This window comes from Panthera leo, chromosome C2 (genome assembly GCF_018350215.1).
Source record: "Panthera leo isolate Ple1 chromosome C2, P.leo_Ple1_pat1.1, whole genome shotgun sequence".
NCBI lineage: Eukaryota > Metazoa > Chordata > Mammalia > Carnivora > Felidae > Panthera > Panthera leo.
In genome coordinates, this window is record NC_056687.1 from 97,611,734 (window position 1) to 97,632,685 (window position 20,952).

A 20,952-nucleotide genomic window follows, 5' to 3' on the forward strand; every position below is an offset into this window, starting at 1 on the left:
TATATCCTAACTCTATGCCCTCTTAGTTTTCCCTTTCTCTTTTACCTTTAAGGCCGATGAAAAAAACAATGATGGTGAAGAGCAAGAAGTTCGAGACGACAACCACCCCAAAGGCCGAGAGGAACCCTATGAGGAGGAGGAAGAAGAGGAAGAGGACGGGGCTGCTGTTGCAGAGAAATCCCGGCGAAGAGCTGAAATGTAATGGTGCCCGACCTCACCGACAGTGCTCAGCCAACGGATTCTTTTCAAGCTGCTCAGACATAAATCTGCCTACTGAACTCTAGGATATTTAATTACAAAAATTAAGAATTTAGACTTTTTTTTAACTTTTGTATTAGAAATGCTCATACATTTATATGAATATATTTTGATAACCTAGGTTAGAGCTTCTTTTATATTCAAGCTAAACACGCGCAAGAAGAGAAAGAATAAAGCAAACCTTGGCCTTTGAATCTCATTTTTCATAGATTAGGTGATGTCGGAAAGGGCACCGATTTTGTATATTTCAGCTTGTTACTTTTCTGTCTTCTAGTTTCCAGCTGTTCTGTTGTTTGCCTTTAATAAAATACAGGATTTCAAATAGGCAATACTGCAGAAGGCTGCAGATCCTTTAAGGAGAATGGCCAGTTTATTAACTGCTGCCTTTCTGAGGTTCCTGTGAGGTATAGTTCTGATGGAATTTTTACCCATCTGTCTGTCTCTGTAATAAGATCCATGTACAGAGTGACATACGATTGGAAAGGCATTTTGGCTATAAAGACATTGTTTTTCAGAATTTTTGTATCTGTTAGAAAAATGTTTGGCTTTACTTAAAATCACAGCTCTTCTTGAAAGGAATTAGGTTTTTAAATGAGATGGTACTAAAACCCACACGACAGTATTCTGGACTTGGACACTCCAGTATTCAAACAAGGTAGGGCACATCAGTGCATTAACCTTCCTGAAGGACTGACACCTTGTTTACTAACTAGTGTGTGTGGCTGGTGTTTTCTATGTGAGCACCCATTCAGTTCTTTTTTTCTGAAGTCACCTAGTGATATCCTTGTTTCAATATCCAGTTCTCTACAGTACTATATATTTCCCCTGTAAGCTCTGTTTCTCAGTATGTAATCACTTTGATAACAGGAATGAACATGAAGGCATTCCAAATGATACAGTTGAATCAGCGTTATTCTTCGAAAAGTATTCAGTGAAATACACATGGTAATATGATAGACCCTCATGATTTTTCCATTTGCTGGGATTGGGCTATGAATTACAAAAGTCCTTAAAATAAAAATCTAAAAATCAAAAATAACTTTTGGGGTAGAGACATATTTGTCTCTCTATATAAAGATTTTTTAAATATATAGAATTAGGTTATATAACCCATATGTGTGTGGTTTTATAATAATACTCTCAAATTAATAAAGGCAAATTTCAATTTCTACCATTGTTGTATGAATGCGATGTTATTTTTTAATAACCGCACTCATGTATGGTTCTGATTATCCCAGCGGAGTGATTGTGTATGTATGCATAGGAATGTTTTGTTCAAATGTATTTTGGATTTTCAATAATCATAGATCAAATTTTACCTTTATGTATAAAAACCCTTTATGTAATGTAAAATGTATAATATTGTACATAATATTCAGAATACAATTATTTTGGTAAATTAGTTTGTATTTTTAATGTGCCAGTTGCAGTATTTAATTATTTGAACCATATTGAAACTTGGTAATAGTCAATAAAGCTATGAAAAGCAAGTGGTAAATCTTTTAAAAGCCTGTGATTTCTTATTAGTTTCTGATCTTATTGTTCAGCTCCTTTTTGTAAAAGGAAAAATTTTAGGAGGTTGCCAGTATATATTAATGAATTCTAAAATGCCTTTCCAACCTTTACCTACTTTCTTTATCTCTTTCTCTAATTGGATTGGTACTTGATTTTTTCCCCCCTTTCCTAAAGAAAGAGCTAAGAATTGTTATTTTATTTGAGCTAGTTTTGGTGAAGGAAAAATAAATAGGTACAGAAACATAAGATGTTGTCATGTGAGCACACACAAAACAAAAAAACCTATTAAATCTTCCCTCCCCCCCCCCCCACCCCAGAAGCAACCATCACAAACCATTCTCCTCCATATGGCACCAAGTTATAGTCATTCTAACTAGTGTTTGGAAGAGAACTAATCAGCCAGAATTGATCTACATTAATGAGATGAACAGAAATACAGGGTCACTTGTATTTATCTTGCCAATTATTCTGTGACTTTTGGCACAACCAAAAAATCAAAGGATTTGGTCTCAGTGACATAATCAGAAGGGTGGGGGAAAGCACCTTTATTAGGGACAAGTACAGTGGAACACAAAAAAGCTACATTAGTACAAGTGTAATGACTACATACTTGTAAGAATGATTTTAAAAGATCCTGGAGTAAGAGTATAATGTGAACCACAGGTAGGTCACAGTGACTCACTTTCATAAAGGAAAATTATTGACATGTATTGAATGCCTTCATAATACAGGAAGTATGTGAATAGGTTCCACTTTATCCCCACAGTGATCCTTTAAGTTTCATGGCATCCCCTTCTCACAACTGAAGAACTTTGTCCCCCTGGAGCATTTGACACTGTTTAACTGAGTTCTCGGTTATAAACCTTCCTGAAGGACTGACACCTTGTTTACTAACTAGTGTGTGTGTGGCTGGCGTTTTCTATGTGAGCACCCATTCAGTTCTTTTTTTCTGAAGTCACCTCGTGATATCCTTGTTTCAATATCCAGTTCTCTACAGTACTATATATTTCCCCTGTAAGCTCTGTTTCTCAGTATATAATCACTTTGATAACAGTGAGTTCTCAGTTCTCTTATTACTTTGTGGTACATCCATACTATGGCGTGTAAAAAATTTAAAACAAGTCATTTTCTATTCTTGAATCCTCTTTTGTCTTCTGTTGTACTATCTCTTCCTAGGTTTTTTTTTTTTTTTCTTACCATCCTGGCTACTTTTTCTCAATCTCTGCGGGATTCTCTTCTCATCCTGCCTTTAAATATTAGTGTTCTCCAGCTTTTGTCCTGGAGGTCTTTCCTCTATAGCCCTCTCTCTGTCCACGCCTTAGACACATGTCTCCTGATCCATTTCTTCAGGCTCGCTTTCGATGACCTGTTCTACCTCAAATTTATAATTTCCAAAGCTAAATTTGTCTTTTTTTCTCCCCTCCTAACACCTACTTTTAGTTTCAATACTTCTCGAAACAGAAACAAAGTTTGTCCCTGATTCTGTCTTCACTCCCTACAGAGGCTACCAAAATATCATTAAATTTGCCCATTTTTTTTTCCCCATTCCTACTATCCTGGTTCAGGCCACTGTTACCTTTTACCTGGACTATTACAACAGTCCCTTAACTTCTCTCATTTGCTCTCCCCCACCAATCCCTAAAATCTGTGACAGTGTGATCTTTCAAAAGATAACATTAACACTCCCCCACTATAAAATTATTCAACAAATTGCTATTCCACACAGAGAAAATTCCAAACTCTTAAGTATAACCTACATCATCATAATCTGGCCCCATCTTACCTCTCCAACTTTATAATTTACATTCTAATACTGAATCATAATAAATGTGGCTCCTCTTTGTCAAGCACATTCCTCTCCTAATGTCTTAGTAACCCCTCCACCAATGCCAAAGCTACTGTGTCCTTAATTCAGGATAGCTGGTGTCCATTTTCTCAGTTGTACGGAGAAAATAGTCTGCAGAAGTAGAGAACAAACATAACCCACAAAAGTAAGCAAACAGCTTCTGCACAGGCGGAAGTGAAGAAAGTTGTGGCAATTTTGCAGTCCTTATATCTTGCCATTCCTGATGCCAGCCAAGTCTACCCAGGGGTTGATTAATGAGCAAATAAATCTTACTTTTTTCATTTGAGCTAGTTGAAAATGGATTTCTGTCACTTGTCATCTGAATATTCTTGACTAATACTTAATATTCAGTTCCTTTAAATCATCATGCTCTCTTGCATCATGGTAAATTTACTACCTACTCTCCCCAGAACCACTGTCCAATCCCTCTTTACTCTCTTCTCCTTTGCCTGGCTCATTGATTTAGGTATCCCCTTAGATACCAACTCCCCTGGGAAGGGTCTACCTCCCACTCACCCCCTGCCCTGCTAGATCGTATACCTTTTCTATGTCCTTCTATAACATCCTGCATTCCATATCCGAGTATTTAACACAGCCTATGGAAACAGACATGGGAGTAAGCTTGGCTATACTCTTCTTGGCATAAATGTTCTATGAGGGTGGAGACCTTATTTTTCTTGTTTATTGTCACAACCCAAACACGAATACTTCCAGTAAATATTTACTAGATGAACATCTTCTAGTCCTCATCTGAGAATATTGACTACTTCAAGATCATACAATGAATAGGTGGCAGAACTAGGAATCCTTCCCAGATGAATCTGATTCCAATGTTAATTGCAAATACAGCCAGAGTTGGATGGATTACTATCCAGTGCCACATTCTGGGTTTCACATATTAAGAAGGTGTGTTTTAAATTTTGCAAAAACAATTCTGGTGGGAGTCAAAAATTTTTTAAATGACCAAAGCCTCAGCCATAGGGTCTTGAGGAGGAACCAAGAGATTAGAATTATTTGACCAGGGAAAGACATAAGCTCAAAGGAAGATGTAATGTTTTACGTCTATCTTCTTAGAAGCATCAACTGTAGCATAAGGAATAAAGAATTTCTTAAGAAATGGGTTGGTGGAGTTATGACATCTAGAGAGGTTTTTAAGTCAGAATACACTGATCAGTTATGATTTATAAGAGCCCTACCTAAGCCAAAGAAAAATGCAGAATTATCTTAGAATGTCCTTGGGTCTTGTGACTGACTGCTGGGGGAGGGCCAGTCGGTGTGGTGCAGTGGACCATGTGTTTGTCCACTGGTTGTCCTTTTGTCTGCACACCATTTCTCTTCTGCCCTTCATTTGTAGAAAGGCCTAATCCTGTAACCACAGAATTGGACCCCAAACCAACCATTGTGCTCCATCTTCTGGGATTTCTGTATGAGGCCAGATCAGAGAACTGCTCTCTGGCTGCTCTGAAGTGTACAGCTGGAGCTTCCAGGGGTCATACTCCCTGTGACGTGGAGAATACCCAGTTGCAGCAGAGAGAAATGAAGCCAATACAGAAAGAGGGACAGAACTGGGAATATAAGAGAGGAAGAAGAAAAGTGAGGAAGGAAGAGAGATAGATACAGAATGATAAAGAGAATGGTGTTCAAATTCCCAGGTTCTGACTTCCTTTGATTTCCCTCCCACCCCACCCCCCCCCCTTTTTTTTTTACTTCAGCAGGTTTGAGGTTCTTTTCAATCACAACCTAAAGAATACTGACTTAAGCATTATATTTTTTTTTACGGGGAAGAACAAGATTAGGATGAGAGGAGATACTTGGCATTCACTTTTAGTCACACTGCCCTAAGGTGGCAAGTTTTAATAAATAATGACACGCTTTTTGCCAATCTCTTGATTGTCCTGTTTTCTCTTGGGTCTGTCTTTAAGGCCCAGAGAATCTGTGTTGAAAGCTTTGGGATTATTTTAATGAAGTTAAGAATACTCATATAGGGGCGCCTGGGTGGCGCAGTCGGTTAAGCGTCCGACTTCAGCCAGGTCACGATCTCGCGGTCCGTGAGTTCGAGCCCCGCGTCAGGCTCTGGGCTGATGGCTCAGAGCCTGGAGCCTGTTTCCGATTCTGTGTCTCGCTCTCTCTCTGCCCCTTCCCCCGTTCATGCTCTGTCTCTCTCTGTCCCAAAAATAAATAAAAACGTTGAAAAAAAAATAAAAAAAAAATAAAAAGAATACTCATATATCCTCTTTCTTTAGTCTATACCAAAGATCGGCAAAAGGGCCAGATAGTAAATCTTTTAGTCCTTGTGGGCCATAGAGCCTCTTTCGAAACTATTCACCTCTGCCATTGTGCTACAAAAGTAGCCAGAGAAAATACATAAAGGAATGACTATAGCTGTGTTCCAATAAAACTTTATTTACATAAACAGAAAGCATGCCAGAATTGGCCTGCAAATTGTAGACACCTGTTATATATGATCTGAAGGCCTGCTGTAAAAACAATGATTTCAACCGAAAATAGAGCATTTTGAGATCTTTGGGTATCACAAGGCTTTCTATTTCTTTCCTATAATCCCTTCTATTTGAAGTTGGCAAGCACTCAACATTATCTCAGCTGCTTCATTTGTGCACTATTTTAAGTAATTGGAAATGAAATACTTTTGTCCTTGACTATCTTGGCTGACCTTGTTCTTACCATTCCCTATATGCTACTAATGGAGCTTGAAATTAAATGTCATTTCTGTTTGTCTGTTAACACATACACAGAATTCCCTATAAGGTACATGCCTTTTAAAGAACTGAGCCGTTGGAAAACATGGGTTTGAGCAAGATGAGATGACTTCTTTTGGTCTGGTGTGTTCTTTCTCCTTTGAAGACCTAAGGAATTAAAACCAATTACCATTAATACATTAATGGCAATCAAATTTGTGATCTCAACTCCAAGAGTTTTGGGGGGTTCTGCAGGTGTTCTGATTCCTGTTAAGTTTGTGCATCCTAGTGGAATTAGACTTTTTTTCCACAAAGTCAATTCAAGCACATTTTATATTCCCATAGCCCTGGCCAATTACCTCTTGTGGTGGTTTTAAAATTTATCCACAAAATCTTTAATCCATTTAAGAGATGGAATCTAGTCCCCCTTCCCTTGAGCATGGGCTAGACATAGTCACCGGCTTCTAACAAATAAAATTGAAGTGAAACGATAGTGTGCGACACAGAGATTAGGTCACAAAGACAATGCAGCACCCTCCATATTCTCTCTTGGAAGCCAGCTACCATGTCATGAGGATGTCGAAACAGCCTAATGTTGAGACCTACATCTGTATGGCAAGAAATTGAGGCTTCTAGCCAGCCAGCAGCCAATGAGTAAGTGAGGCCTCCTGCCCCTAGCTACTGGAGGGAGTTTGGAAGAGACCCTCCAGCCCCATTCTGGCCATCAGACTACAAGTTGATTGTAACCTCATTAGAAACCCTGAACCAGAACCACCCAGACAAGTCACTCCCCGATCCCTGGCCCACACAAACTTGAGATAATAAATGTTTACTTACTTTTAGATTTTGTTGCACAGAGGTAGATAACTAATGCATCTTCCAAGGAGTGTTTATGACACAAAGTGGGGAGGCCAATGGTGAAGATGATGCGCAGCTGCATGGTGAGACTGGGCATCTAGCCAGTTGCTTTGCTGGAAGCCAAGTCTAGATGCATTGGTGACAGAAGAGAAAGATCTACTTAATGAGTAAAATAAATTTAACTCAATTAATTTTTCAAATTATTAGGCTCTTTTTGGCAGATATTAGTAGCCTCTAACATAGTATTACTCAGCTTGGATTCATACCTGAAGAATTTCTTTTTTTTTTCTTTTTTTTTAATTTATTGTCAAGTTAGCTAATATACAGCATAGTCTTGGCTTCAGGGTTAGGTTCCCGTGATTCATCACTTACGTAAACACCTAGTACTCTCATCCCAACAAGTGCCCTTCTCAATGCCCATCACCCACTTTTACCACCTCCCAACCCCCACTTCCATCAACCCTTAGTTTGTTCTCTGCATTTAAGAGTCTCTTATAGTTTACCTCCCTCTCTATTTGTATCTTATTTTTCTTTCCCTTTCCCTATGGTCATTTGTTAAGTTTTTCAAATTCCACATATGAGTGAAATAATATAATATCTGTCTTTCTCTGACTTATTTTTCTTAGCATAATACCCTCCGGTTCCATCCATGTTTTTGCAAATGGCAAGATTTCATTCTTTTTCATTGCCAAGTAGTATTCCGTTATGTATATATATACCACATCTTCTATATCCATTCATCAGTTGATGGACATTTGGGCTCTTTCCATAATTTGGCTATTGTTGAAAGCCCTGCTATAAACATTGGGAAGAATTTCTAAAGTAGTGATACCTGGGCTCCATTTCCAGAGATTCTGAAATACCTGCACCAGGTTGGAGTCTGGGCACCAGGATTTTAAAATTCCCTGGTGTTTAAATTTCCAGGTGTTTCTAAAGTGTAGCTAAGATTAAGGTTAAGCTAAAAGTAGGAAAGAGTAATGCTCCTTCCCCAACATCTCCCTACCAGATGATAAATTACAATACAACAAGTCTCAGAGCAAATCGGCAAAGCAAATATTTATGGGCAAGCAGAAAGAGACATTAAGCTTTCTTGAAGTCTCCATAAAGACACAGATCCCTATCCTTTAAGGCATTCTAGACAGGCATAGGGCGTGAAAGATTTGCTCAGGACAGATCCTATAATTTCAGAGGCACAGAATTCAGCTAAGTTTCCAACCAGATCCTGTACCTGACAGTTTTCCCTTAAGAGTCCCATGTCTTCCTGCATGTCTTTGGGCGGCAGGAGGGTCAGTACCTGTATGTACAAGACTTCCCCCAGCTCACCCACCTGTTCTGAATAGCATTCATTCACTTCTAGAATGAAAAAAAAATGTGTTTAATACCCACGGTACTATCTAACATAACAGTGTTGATTTGAGTGAAGAGAGTAAAAGATCGTGTGACAGTGGCCTCTGGAGTGCAGGCCCTAATGAGATCACCTGTTTCTCAGCCCTGGATGCATATTAGAGCCCCCAAAGAAACTTAAAAAAAAAGAGTCCCGCCCTGACCTCAGTCTAATGAAACCAGAAACTCTGAGGGCAGAGCCTGGGCATTGGTCTTTTCAAAAACTTCTTAACAAGCCCGGATTATCAGGGGATAGGTTGGCCGGGAGATACAACCCTAAAGGGGTAGTCTGGGTGGTGAAACTCTTCTATATTCTGACTGTGAGAGTGTTATGCAAATCTGCACAGGTAAGAATATTGTGCAAACGAAAAGATCAATCTTACTGCTTAATTTTAAAAACAAGGGGCGCCTGGGTGGCTCAGTCAGTTAAATGTCCAACTTTGGCTCAGGTCATGATCTCGCGGTTTGTGAGTTCAAGCCCCGCATCAGGCTCTGTGCTGACAGCTCAGAGCCTGGAGCCTACTTCGGATTCTGTGTCTCCTTCTCTCTCTGCCCCTCCCCCACTTGTGCTCTGTCTCTGTCTCTCAAAAAGGAATAAATGCAAAGAAAAATTTTTTTAAATAAATATCATAACTATTAAATTCTTTTTAAAAGCCTCAGATGGGGGTGCTTGGGTGGCTCAGTTGGTTGGTTAAGCATCCGACTCTTGATTTCAGCTCAGGTCATGATCTCACAGTTATGATATCGATATCTGTGCTAGGCATGGAGCCTGCTTAGGATTCTCTCTCTCCCTTTCCCTCTGCCCTTCCCCCAGTTGTGCTCTCTCTCTCTCTCTCTCTCAAATGAATGAATGAATGAATGAATAAATAAATAAATAAATAAATGCCTAAGATGATTCTAATGTACAGCCAGCCCTGGAAGTCACTGGATTAGATTCCTTCAAGGGATGGTCTACCAACTTTGGGACATGTATTCATTGTTAGGCCACCACCAGTGTGAACTTCCTACATTAACCAGCCTTCCTTACTCCCCATATGCACATATCCACTTATATGAGGACACCACATTGTCTATGCTGAAGTATTTTAAAGTAAATTAAAACTACTACAATAGTGAGATACAGCTGTCTTTCCCAGATTCACACTGGGGAATTTCAGAACACTGCAGTAGGGGAACTGCATGAGTCAATAGTTCTATTAATCTCTGCTCTTGGAGAAAAAATTCATAATGCAATTGCTTTGTCTCAAAACCCTGTGTCTCAAACCCATAAACTGTGGTTTTTATGGAATAACAAAGAATCCCAAAAGGAGAGTAGTTTGGCAGTTTAATTAGTTTCATTTCTGAGTAGGATCATAGGAAGAAATAAATACATTTTATATCACAAAACAGTGTGCGTGGATATGTGTGTTATACCAATGAAATAAAAGTTTTAAGAAACAGCTCATGCCTTTTCTATCTTATGCTGTTTCATGGCAGTGTTAGTCACGACTCAGTATCTTGCTGGCATGATGCATTAACGGTGAGAAAATCACAGCTAAAATACTCTGGGAGAATATAACCATGTGTCTGCGCTTCTGCCTGCCATGTGGGAGGGAAGCAGATGGGAATGTGACCCTTGGCTGCACCACTCTCTGGCTTTCTGAAGTCAGGCAGGTTTCTTGACCTTCGTGCACCTCCACTTGCCCACTTGTAAAATGGGAAGAATTGCAGCCTTCAGGTTGAGGTTGGGACCACTAATCCTCATCTGCGCACCCGATTGCCAAGTTTCTCCTCCCTTCCTTTACATTTAAGACTCACTGAGAAAGAGACTGGGCACGGAAGCCCTGACCTATTTCTTAGCTTGGAGGCCAGAAGACTAAACCTAAATTTATGGTCGTTGTTTTATATTGAAAATCAATTTTTTTTGTCTTGCGTTTTAAATTCTTTTTTATTATTTTTACTTTAATTCCACTATAGTTAACATAGTGCTATATTGGCTTCAGGTGTACAATATGGTGATTCCACCATTCCCTACATTACCCAGTGCTCGTCATGATAAGTGTCCTCTCTAGTCCCCATCACCTGTTGCACCCATCTCCCACCTCCCTCCCTCTGGTAGAGGGAACATACCATCCGCGTGTTCTCTATAATTAAGAGTCTCTTTTTTGGTTTGGTTCTTTTTTTCTTCGTTCATTTATTTAGTTTACTTCTACACATAAGTGAAAACAGGGGCTCCTGGGTCGCTCAATTGGTTAAGCATCTGACTTCGGCTCAGGTCATGGTCTCACTGTTCACGAGTTCAAGCCCCGCATTGGGCTCTGTACTCATAGCTCAAGCCTGCTTCAGATCCTCTGTCTCCCTCTCTCTTTGCCCTTCTCTCTCTCTCTCAAAAATAAAAAGAGAACATTAAAAAAATTAGAAGTGTTGAGATATAATGATTTGTTTAAAAAAAAAAAGTGAAATCCTGTGGTATTTGTCTTTATCTGACCGTGTTGTTGTTTTTCTTTAATCATGATATGTGGTAACTAGGACTTATCAGAGCTTTCAATATATAAAATATTCAAAAATCTTAAAAACAGTATACGTTCTTTAATCTCCAATGATTCAGGACACTCTGGCTGGAAGCAGAAAACTAAGTTAAGTTAACCAGTTGTTCTGGCCAGAGAGGATTGAGTAGTTAATACGAACTGATCTGCCCCGTCCACATCCTTACTTTAAAGTAACCAGGATGGGGCACCTGGGTGGCTCAGTCAGTTAAGCATCTGACTTCAGCTCAGGTCATGATCTTGCCATTCATGAGTTCAAGCCCCACATCAGGCTCTCTGCTGTCAGCACAGAGCCCATTTCGGATTCTCTGTCTCCAGCCAGCCCCCCTTTCCATCTCCCCCTCATTCTCTCTCTCTCTCAAAATAAATAAACTAAAATAACCAGGAATGAGGTGCTTGGGTATCTCAGTTGGTTAAACATCCCACTCTTGGTCTCGGCTCAGGTCATTATCTCAAGGTTCATGGGTTTGAGCCCCTCATCGTGCTCCTTGCATGTGCTGCAAGACGTGCTGTCTCCCCCTTTCTCTGCCTCTCCCCCATTTGTGCTCTCTCTCTCTCAAAAATAAATAAACATTTTAAAAAAATAATGAAAATAGATAAAAATAAAATAACCGGGAACGTCTCACTTTTATGGATTTGCCTTATGGAAAACTAGTAGTATATGAGGGAAAATGAGATGATTATCCTAGCTAAGGCAAAAGTTGTGCAGAGTCTCAGTAGAAGGGAATGGCCAAACAGCCTGGTTGAATTCCTCACCGTCAACTCGCCGCCAAGGCACCCCAGGGCATTTGAGGACCCAGGAAACTAAGCAAAGTATATTCAAATATTCACTACGGCACTTCCTAAAACTTTAGAGATTGGAAACATACACCATATGTACAGACCTAGAAATCGTGCAAAACGCAAGTACCAGGAAGTAAATCAAAGGCAAAGAAACTACTTGGTTCAGCCTCTGGTTTCTGCTATTTGGGGCAGGGGGCAGGGAAGGGGTGTTGTGTCATAGAAGCCAGCCCTGCTATTTGTTCACAATGTGGATGGCTGTTCTAATTTATGAGTGTGTGCTGTTTTAGCCCAGGGTCTATTCAAGCCAAGACCAGAAACGTTTCTAAGACATAGAGGAAAACATAATGACCTTGCAAACTTCATGGTACAGTTAGGGTAGTTCAGTATATTTAAAAAATCTCCAACCTGGCTTTTAGATTGCAAAAGCTATTGAAAAGCCTGCTGGTCCTGAGAGAAAATCAGGTGTTGGTTGGCAACCTTGGGAGTTCCCCCTGAGAAATTTGAAACTGGCCCCCTTATGGGGAGGGCTGGGAGAGATGGAAGAAAGGGGCAGGCCATGTTGGCAGGTGGCAGGTTCGATAAGCATGGGAACTTACACAGGAGGCTTGTCTTAGGCGCTGCCGGGAGGAGAAAGCCTCCACACCTAACCGCCAAGTTTAAAAGGTGTATGTAGAAGGCTTAACTGGGCTCAGTGATTCACACCATCCAGGTGTGTTCAACAACGCATCACTATCTCCATGCGGCGTTCTTGCAAATGGTTCCGGCTGTGGGAACCGTGGGCGGAAGGAACATTCCGAGGGGGAGCAGGGTGAGGAGCCTCTGACTGCCTGGGTCCAGCTGGAGGGTCAACTGTGGTCACAGCCTCTTGATGACTGCCTCCAACAACAGGTGAAATATGGTATTTGAAGTGCAACAAAATGACTAAGGTGGCGAAAGAGAACAATACGTGTTAATAAGAATGAAACTGGATGGCGAGGAAAATCAGCCATGACATACACTTGGAAAGGGAAGAAACGCCAGTGTGGAACCTGAAAATGATAGATTTAATCTGCTTGGAGGCATGCAGGAGGGAACTGCAAAGTGAAACCTTGGCTTCTCACTTTGAAAATGCATTTGAATTCAATGTGTACCTACACAGTAAAGTTGTGACTTTTGCCTACTACCATCCCGTTCCACCACAGGACAGCCTCGGGCAGGGGCATCTCTAGGTGAACATCTTGGGAACAAACCTCTTCCTGACCTCCCTGAGTCTTACCTGTACAACATCTCACAGGGATGCTGTAACTTCAGTGAGCCACACCAGGTACTCCCTCGTTGTTCTTCTTCCTTCTTGTGGCTTTCTCCTTTTTGCGCTAACCAGCTTACTAATACTTGAAATGCCTTAACACCAGGACTTGAAGACTTAGGAGTTCTCAAAGAGAAATGAATGGTTTGGCAGAGGATTCTGGATGAAGAAGTTTATCCACCTGCACAGAATCTCAGGTAACTAAAATGTGCATCACTGAATCCTGGGGGTTTGGGGTTTTGGGATGCTGCTGGATGATGAATCAGATGTTCAGAGGATGTTGGCAGCCTTGAGACTGAGGGAAGAGAGCACCATTTGCCAAGAGCCTGCCCACCTTGTTTGTCTTCAGCTGTGAGTAAAGTAACGAAAATATTTTGCATTACAGTTCAAAGATTATGACCCTTTGCAAACTCTAGGAGTAGTTACTTTCATCCCGGTGGATTGCTAACTCTGACTTCTTAAGTGGTTTAGTGATTCTATTCTGTACCTCTGCTTTGGAATGAGTTTTAAGAGCCCCTGGGAGCCTCTTCTGTCTTCCGTCTTCATAGCATCTTGGCTTCCATTATCTCAGAGCTATAGGAGGGCACACAGGTACGATCAAGGCTAATGGGGTGGAGACCATGATTCCAATTCTTTTTCTCTGCTTTTCCCTCTTTCAGCTCCACATCTATAAATACTCTTGGTTTTTGAGGGCTGACAGCTGAATTAATAAATACTGTGCCTATGCATATAGCACTACAGAGACATATGTGGGCTTTAATCCTTTTGGCATTTCCCTGTGGTCTGTTCTCAGCTCTTGAATCCATGTGTGCTCCCTGTAAAAGGGGGAACACACCATCCACCATATATTCTTCTTTCACTAGCAGTGTGATAAAGCCAAGGTTTTGTGAGTCAAGATTCACTGCAAAGGACCAGCTGGCCACTGGCCAACATCCCATGGTTTTCTGGCCTACTTTTTTTTGGTTTTGTTTTAATTTTATATCCTAAGAGTAACAAACAAGACAGTTTACACTACGCCGGGAACTGGCTTCTAGAAGGAGTCTTAATGTTATACCTTTTCTTTTTAGATAGCTTAGGAAAGCAATGGCTAGATATCAGTATAGATTTTTATATACTGTGTATGTTCTATAGAGTGTCTTCATTTAATATAAAACACTCAGCCACTTCAGATAGCCAGTTCAGATAGACAGTAATTATAATTAAATATATTTTATGAAAGCCTCAAAATACAGCATTAATTTTATGTGTATCGGAGAGCCCAATATAAGCATCCAATTTGTTTTAATGAAGAGGTAACTCAGGAGCCTCATCCGCGTGTAGAAGTGATGAGCTAAGAGGGAATACAACATTGTGTGTGCTACCCAGCCCACAATTTGAGGCGGAATCATTCAATTATTAAACTGCCTCTCCAATACTTTTTTCCACTTAGAAATTATAATCATGCCTTTGTCTTCATATGAAAAATTAATGAAGTGTCATGTATATTTCGATGGCTAGAATAAAGAACTAAGTCAGCACCTTTGACTCACACTCTTCTCTTGTATCTTTCTGTTATTTCTCCCAGGATATAGTTCCACTATAGCTTTAAATCTACAGGTGATGCCGAAAGCAAGTAAGCCTTCCAGTGATGCAAACACACTTAAGCCCCAAATGTAAAAGTTGAAAAAAAAATTCCAACTGTAAATATGACTTTTGTGCCAGTTGAAAATCGTATATTTCTCCCTGTTGCTTGGAAATGCACTTAGCCTCCAAAGTGGTATTTCTTAGAAAGCGAGGACATTGATTTAAAAAAAAAATTAGTTGTTCTAGGTTCCCATCAATGTTGTCATTGTTTTTAAGTATATTTGAGTTGTGTTTTCAGCATTTTAATATACTTGCCAAGTGATATCAGAAGCAATATCTAAATGAATAGTTTTTCCTCATCCCTCTTATTTCAAACTGAACATATTCTTGGGATAAAAAGGGAGGGATGTATGTGAGCAAATAAAACAAATGGTTCAAGTGTTTTTGTATAATTATGAATGGCTTCATAGAGTTAGAACTGACTTCAGAAGTTTTTTTCTTTTGCCAACTTAATAAAATAATTGCCAAATTTATTCAATAATTTAACATTTAATTAATGTGTAGATTAATGGTAGCTTTTGAAATTATTTTCAAAGCGATTGTATTTTTTTTATGAACAACCAAGAAGGAAAGGTCATCATTTCAAAAAGACCGTGGGAGAAGGTCTGACTCGTCTTTCACTAAACGTTCTATCAAATTAATTGTACCATATGAGAAGCCTAATACATTATCTGTATGGTCTATTGTTACCGTAAATGGAGAAAATAGAGTATTGGTTTCACCTCTCCATATAGCAACAAATAATTAACTGGCTGAGGTTAAGTTTATTCAGAAACTTATATGTTTACATATTGCTTTGAAAATTGATCATTTTAGGGGCGCCTGGGTGGCTTGGTCGGTTAAGCGTCCGACTTCGGCTCAGGTCATGATCTCACGGTTTGTGAGTTCGAGCTCCACGTCGGGCTCTGTGCTGACAGCTCAGAGCCTGGAGACTGTTTCAGATTCTGTGTCTCCCTCTCTCTCTCTGCTCCTCCCCTGTTCATGCTCTGTCTCTCTCTCTGTCTCAAAAATGAATAAACGTTAAAAAAAAAAATAAAAAAAAAAAAAGATTATTGATCATTTTATAAACTAAGACCATGTATGTTTACAACAGAAAAGAGTGGTATTATAAAAATAGTTTTTCTTGCTAATGTCAAAAGAATTGAGGCATCGGCAAATTTCTACCTACCAGGGAACCAAGACAAAATTTGACATTAATGTCTAGATTCCTAGAGCTGCATCACAAATCACCACAAACTGGGTGGCTTAACACTGTAGAAGTCTATCCTCTTGCACTTGTGGAGGCTAGAAGTCCAAAATCAAGGTATGGCAGGGTTGGCTCTTCTATGCTGAGGGACATTTGAGGGACGGTCCGTTCCAGGCCTTTCTCCTGGCTTGTGGCGGTTTCCAGCAATTCTTGGTGATTCTTAGTCTGTGGCTGCTCGCCTTCACGTCTATCTCTGTCATCCCTTGGTGTTTTCCCTGTAAGTCTCTGCCTCTGTGTTTTCACGTCGCCTTCTTATAAAGACATACGCTGTTGGATTTAAGACCCAGTCTAATCTAGTACAACTTTGTCTTAACTAATTACTCCTGCAAAGACCTTCTTTCCAAATAAGGTCATGTTCTGAGCATCTGAGTGGACGGGAGGTTTGGAGGGGACACTGTTCAACCGAATAGTGTGCCTTACCCATTGCAAGGAAAAAATGAATACTTTAAAAAAGTGGCTCAGACTATGTTTTTGGTATTCATGTGCTTAACCTGACAGTTAAACAATTTGACTTGGGAAGTATGTTGTTAAATTTTCATTGAGTTTTATCAGAGCAAAGAATTAGGAAATAATCTAATAATACTATTTGTAGGAAATGTTGGCTTCATGTTCACACACTGTATCGGAAAGAACCGATAAATATTTACTGAACATTTACTATGTCCCCAGCACCTCTTCATAGCATATTGGTCTTTCGTTTATCTGAAACATAACTACTATTGACTAAAATAGTTATCATATCTACTCCTGATTACTTGCAATACATGAAGTAGGGCATGACTTGTTGGAAAAAAGAAAACAAGAAAGACATAGTACTCTTCCTTAAAAGCTTTCAAATAAGGGCATACTCTACTGTAAAGAAAGGTGCAGTTTGGAAGTGAGGGCATGATAGACTGCTGCCTACTAGTGACATAATCATGGGTAGGGCAGTAAACTTCTTTGCATCACACTTTCTTTATCTGTAAATGGAGGCAGTGATATTTATATCTGTTAGGAGGATTAAATGAGTCGATCCCTGAAAAGTGTTCAGAACCATGCACAGACACCGGAAGCTTTGTAGAAGTGTTAGCTACTATTAGGAAAACAAAGAAAAACAAAACTGGTACCTATAAACATTTAAGAATGATGTGAGACAATATTGTAAAGTCTTTTGGGGACCTAAATACTCGTCAGAAAATGGTTTCCGGAGAACACTGGATAACTTGGATAGTTATAAACAATTTATTTGAGATGGCAATTGATTTTCTTATTCAGCAGGAGTCATTTGTCTGTTTTAACGTAATGAGTGGATTTTCCTGGGAGAGCGTAATCATTCTGGAGCTGAACTTGCTGTTGAAAGTGAATCGGGTGGAAAACTTACACTACTTGAACAATCTGAATTCTATTGGTGTGTTTTTGATATATGTGGGTTTGAATGTTTCCTGCTGAGATGTCCTGGGACAATGGTTGTGACAGAGGTCTGTACTTGCCCTCTTTCATCCCACAAAAAGAAACATTGGTCCAAGCAAAACAGCACAGTCACCTTGAGCACATCTAGGTCATGGGTTCCTCTCTCCAAAGAGGAATCTTCTGCTGCCATTCATCTCTCAGACCAAATACACTTCCTGGGATATGTACTGCCACAGACAAAAATATACCACACTAGAACAGTTAAATTACCCTGCTTCTGATGTTTTCTTTCCCCAGCCTAGCTAAGACTAGTAGGCAAATCGAATGGAGACTGGGTGACCACAAATCTTGTGTGAGTGCAATTCTATCATTGACTATTTGGTAGTGTTTTTTGTTTTTGTTTTTGTTTCTGTTTTTTGTTTTTGTTTTGTTTTGTTTTGTTTTTTGCATTGACCAGTGTTATTCAAGGGAGTTTACAGATGGTAAGTGGTAGGAGGAAGTGAATTTAGGTGATTAAGATAGGGGTATACAAAATGTATAGGTTGCTGCTGTAATCTACCCATTGTATTTGTTAAGGTGCAGCTGAGTTGAGAAGTCTGTGATAGACCTGGTTCCGCGATCCCCTGGATCCTGGTAGACCAGATGTCCCATTTTGCAATGTCCATAACTTGGAAAAGAAGTTGCATGTTGCATCCTTCTCCTGTATGTTTAAATGCGTCTTCAGTTTCTTCTAACATGCCTACTTCCTGCGAATGGTTTGTTTTTAAGTTTTTATCCATTTTTGAGAGAGCACAAGCAGGGGAGGGGCAGAGAGAAAGGGACAGAGGATCTGAAGTGGACTCTGCACTGACAGCAGGGAACCTGATGTGGGGTTTGAACTCACGAGCCGCAAGAATCATGACCTGAGCTGAAGTTGGACGCTCAACTGACTGAGCCACCCAGGTGCCCTGTGCAAATGATTTTTATGGTTCCTATGAAAAGACGGTAAGAGCACATTTTTACAAAATTAAAGTAATGTCAGATACTGTCGTAAGTATTAATTAGGAAAACTGTAAAATATCATTTCCTAGGAGATTGACAAACGTTAAACAGCTTCCATGGTAAAGTTAGTTTGTGAAACAGGTTAAACCGTTTTAAACTAAAATTGTTAGGGTACCCATATTGTCCAAACTAAGACACTTCTGAGAGAGAAAGGGAGTGCTGTTGATATGTATGTCAGAACAAAGGCTTATACCAGGATTTTCCCAGGCAAAAATTGATGTATGACCACCCAACTTATTGTACACCATTTCGGAACCTTTAGAGTAGTAGTAAACGTTTGCTTAGGAAGAAACTAATATAGGGTACTTCCAAAAAACACATATGGAACATGTTGAGGGTCTGGGTAGAACAATGTTTTTGAAATGTCGGTTTTAAATGGGTACTTGGAGGGGCGCCTGGGTGGCTCAGTGGGTTGAGCATCCGACTTCGGCTCAGGTCATGATCTCACGGCTCGTGAGTTCGAGCCCTGCGTCGGGCTCTGTGCTGACAGCTCGGAGCCGGGAGCCTGCTTCGGATCTGTGCCTCCCTCTCTCTCTGCCCCTAACCCACTCACATCCTGTCTCTGTCTCTCTCAAAAATAAATAAATATTAAATGTGTACTTGGAAATCATGGATTCTACATCCCCATCCTCATTTCAAGTTTAAAAAGAAACTATGTAAAAACCAAAGGAGGGACTTACCATTTCTATATAAATTTAAATGTCTATGGATGATGTTAAATTCTTTAATGAGGACTTTAATTGTGTAATATAAATCCTTGGGATTAAAGGTTTCTAAGGATGGCTGATATCCTATTAACTTTTTAATAATGTTATAATACCCCAGGAGGAAATTAGGTCTGTCCCTAAAGAGCATTAGAACAGTCTGCCTATTTCGCCTACATTTTTATCCTGGTGACTTTTGATTCTAAGAGTCTTTTACAGTTGTTTCAGGAAAATGTTTTATTGTAAGTCCCATTCATTTATGGGCATGGTCATTTAAGTGCAGATTTCCTTGTTGCTGGAACTCTCTCTCTTATAATTCTAACAAATGTTTCCAACTTTATAAAATGATAACGAGAGTTTAATGGTTTTCTTCACCCTCCAGGAAAAATGGTTTCCAGCACATTAAAGACATAGGTCTTTGCTTTGTCTGGAAAGACAAAAAACAAAATTGACCCTAGTTCTCAAGTTTTAATTCTCCAATGGTTAATTGGATATTATTCTTAGCATGTTTCAATCTGTTTTCAAGTGGCCCCAAACTCACTGATTAAAAACTAGCAAGCGGAAGGAAAGAGCAGAGAAATCATGGCCTGAAGCATGAAGAAAGTAGGACGTTGTAGTTCAAAAGAAAATTAACAGTCTTTCAAACAATGGAACAGCGTGAATAGACTTGTGCTGTTGACTACACCTAGAGCAATGGCTTGAACCAAAGAAGGCAAAGGGAGGCCACCAGGGTGTTGTGAGACAGGAACATGAGAAAAGCTACAGGTTGCGGGGGCAGAGTAGAAGTTACAGGGAAAACTCAGCCTGCTTTAGGTTAACAGCTAGAACATTGCGGGCACTCAACAAACTTGTCAATATTCAGTATTTGTTGAATGAATGAACAGCTAACAGTAATCAGATCTCCCCTCAGTGTTTTGCTAATGTTAACACATTGATTAGGAAATGCTGTTTGAAAACAGAGATAAAATGATAGTTTAAAACTGTTATTCTGATTTTCTTAAGATCATAAAACAGAGAAGATAAAATGCGTATACCCTTCTTTTTCCCTTGAACAAATGATTGAGAACCAGATTCTTCTCAATTTTAGAAATGATCATATTTGCTGTATCTTCCTCACCTGTTTGAGGATCAAATGAGATAGTTGTAACAATGTATTGTGAAGGCATATTGGATCTGTACTCTGAGAGAATATCAATGATTTCCTTAAAAAAACGTTTTCTCACCCAGCAAGTGATCAGATCTTTGCTACAGAGAAGGTGGCAATGCAGAGACATGTGGTCGCTCTATGTGTATAGGCTGTATTAATGGAGCAGCGTGAATCAGTGATTCTGAACTTTTCAGCATGCATTAGATTCACCTGGACAGCTTTTACAGCATACTGTGTTTGTGTCTTGGTCCAAGTAATTCTGATCTAATTAGTCTGAATAGGACCCAGGAACTGGTCTGTTTCTAAAGCTCCTTAGATAATTCTGTATGTAAGTAGAGTTGAGAACTACTGTTTTACACCAAAGTTGGGCATGGAGAGAGACAGAAAGGTGAGAGAAATAGAACCTATTGTTTTTTCCTGTATTAATTGAACAAAAATTTACTGAATATTTATTATGTGCCAGACATTATTCTAGGCACTGGGCATATATTGATGATTAATGTAGACAAAATCCCTACCTTCCTCTTGAGTTTATATTCTGGTTGGAAAAGACAGACAAGAAATACATATTTCATTGATTTTAAGACACATCTGTTTTCCATAATTTAATATCTAAAATTATTATGCAGTTTAGAGCAAATGTGATAAGAAAG

The 20,952-nt window shown here is 39.6% G+C and overlaps 1 protein-coding gene and 1 long non-coding RNA gene across 5 annotated transcripts in view; both read left to right on the top strand.

The window, feature by feature from the left end:
- GOLIM4 (golgi integral membrane protein 4) overlaps window positions 1–1,766 on the top strand; it is a 78,785-nt gene extending 77,019 nt beyond the window's left edge. For all 4 annotated transcript variants that reach the window (XM_042955189.1, XM_042955190.1, XM_042955191.1 and 1 more), the window contains one exon: window positions 53–1,766. In XM_042955189.1, the coding sequence (XP_042811123.1) occupies window positions 53–202 (150 nt within the window). In that variant the 3' untranslated portion in view covers window positions 203–1,766. The remainder of the gene's footprint in view (window positions 1–52) is intronic.
- A 10,907-nt stretch (window positions 1,767–12,673) lies between these two features.
- LOC122229831 overlaps window positions 12,674–20,952 on the top strand; it is an 89,670-nt gene continuing 81,391 nt past the window's right edge. Inside the window, exons 1-2 of the long non-coding RNA XR_006207153.1 lie at window positions 12,674–13,167; window positions 13,256–13,346. This is a non-coding gene — a long non-coding RNA (uncharacterized LOC122229831). The remainder of the gene's footprint in view (window positions 13,168–13,255; window positions 13,347–20,952) is intronic.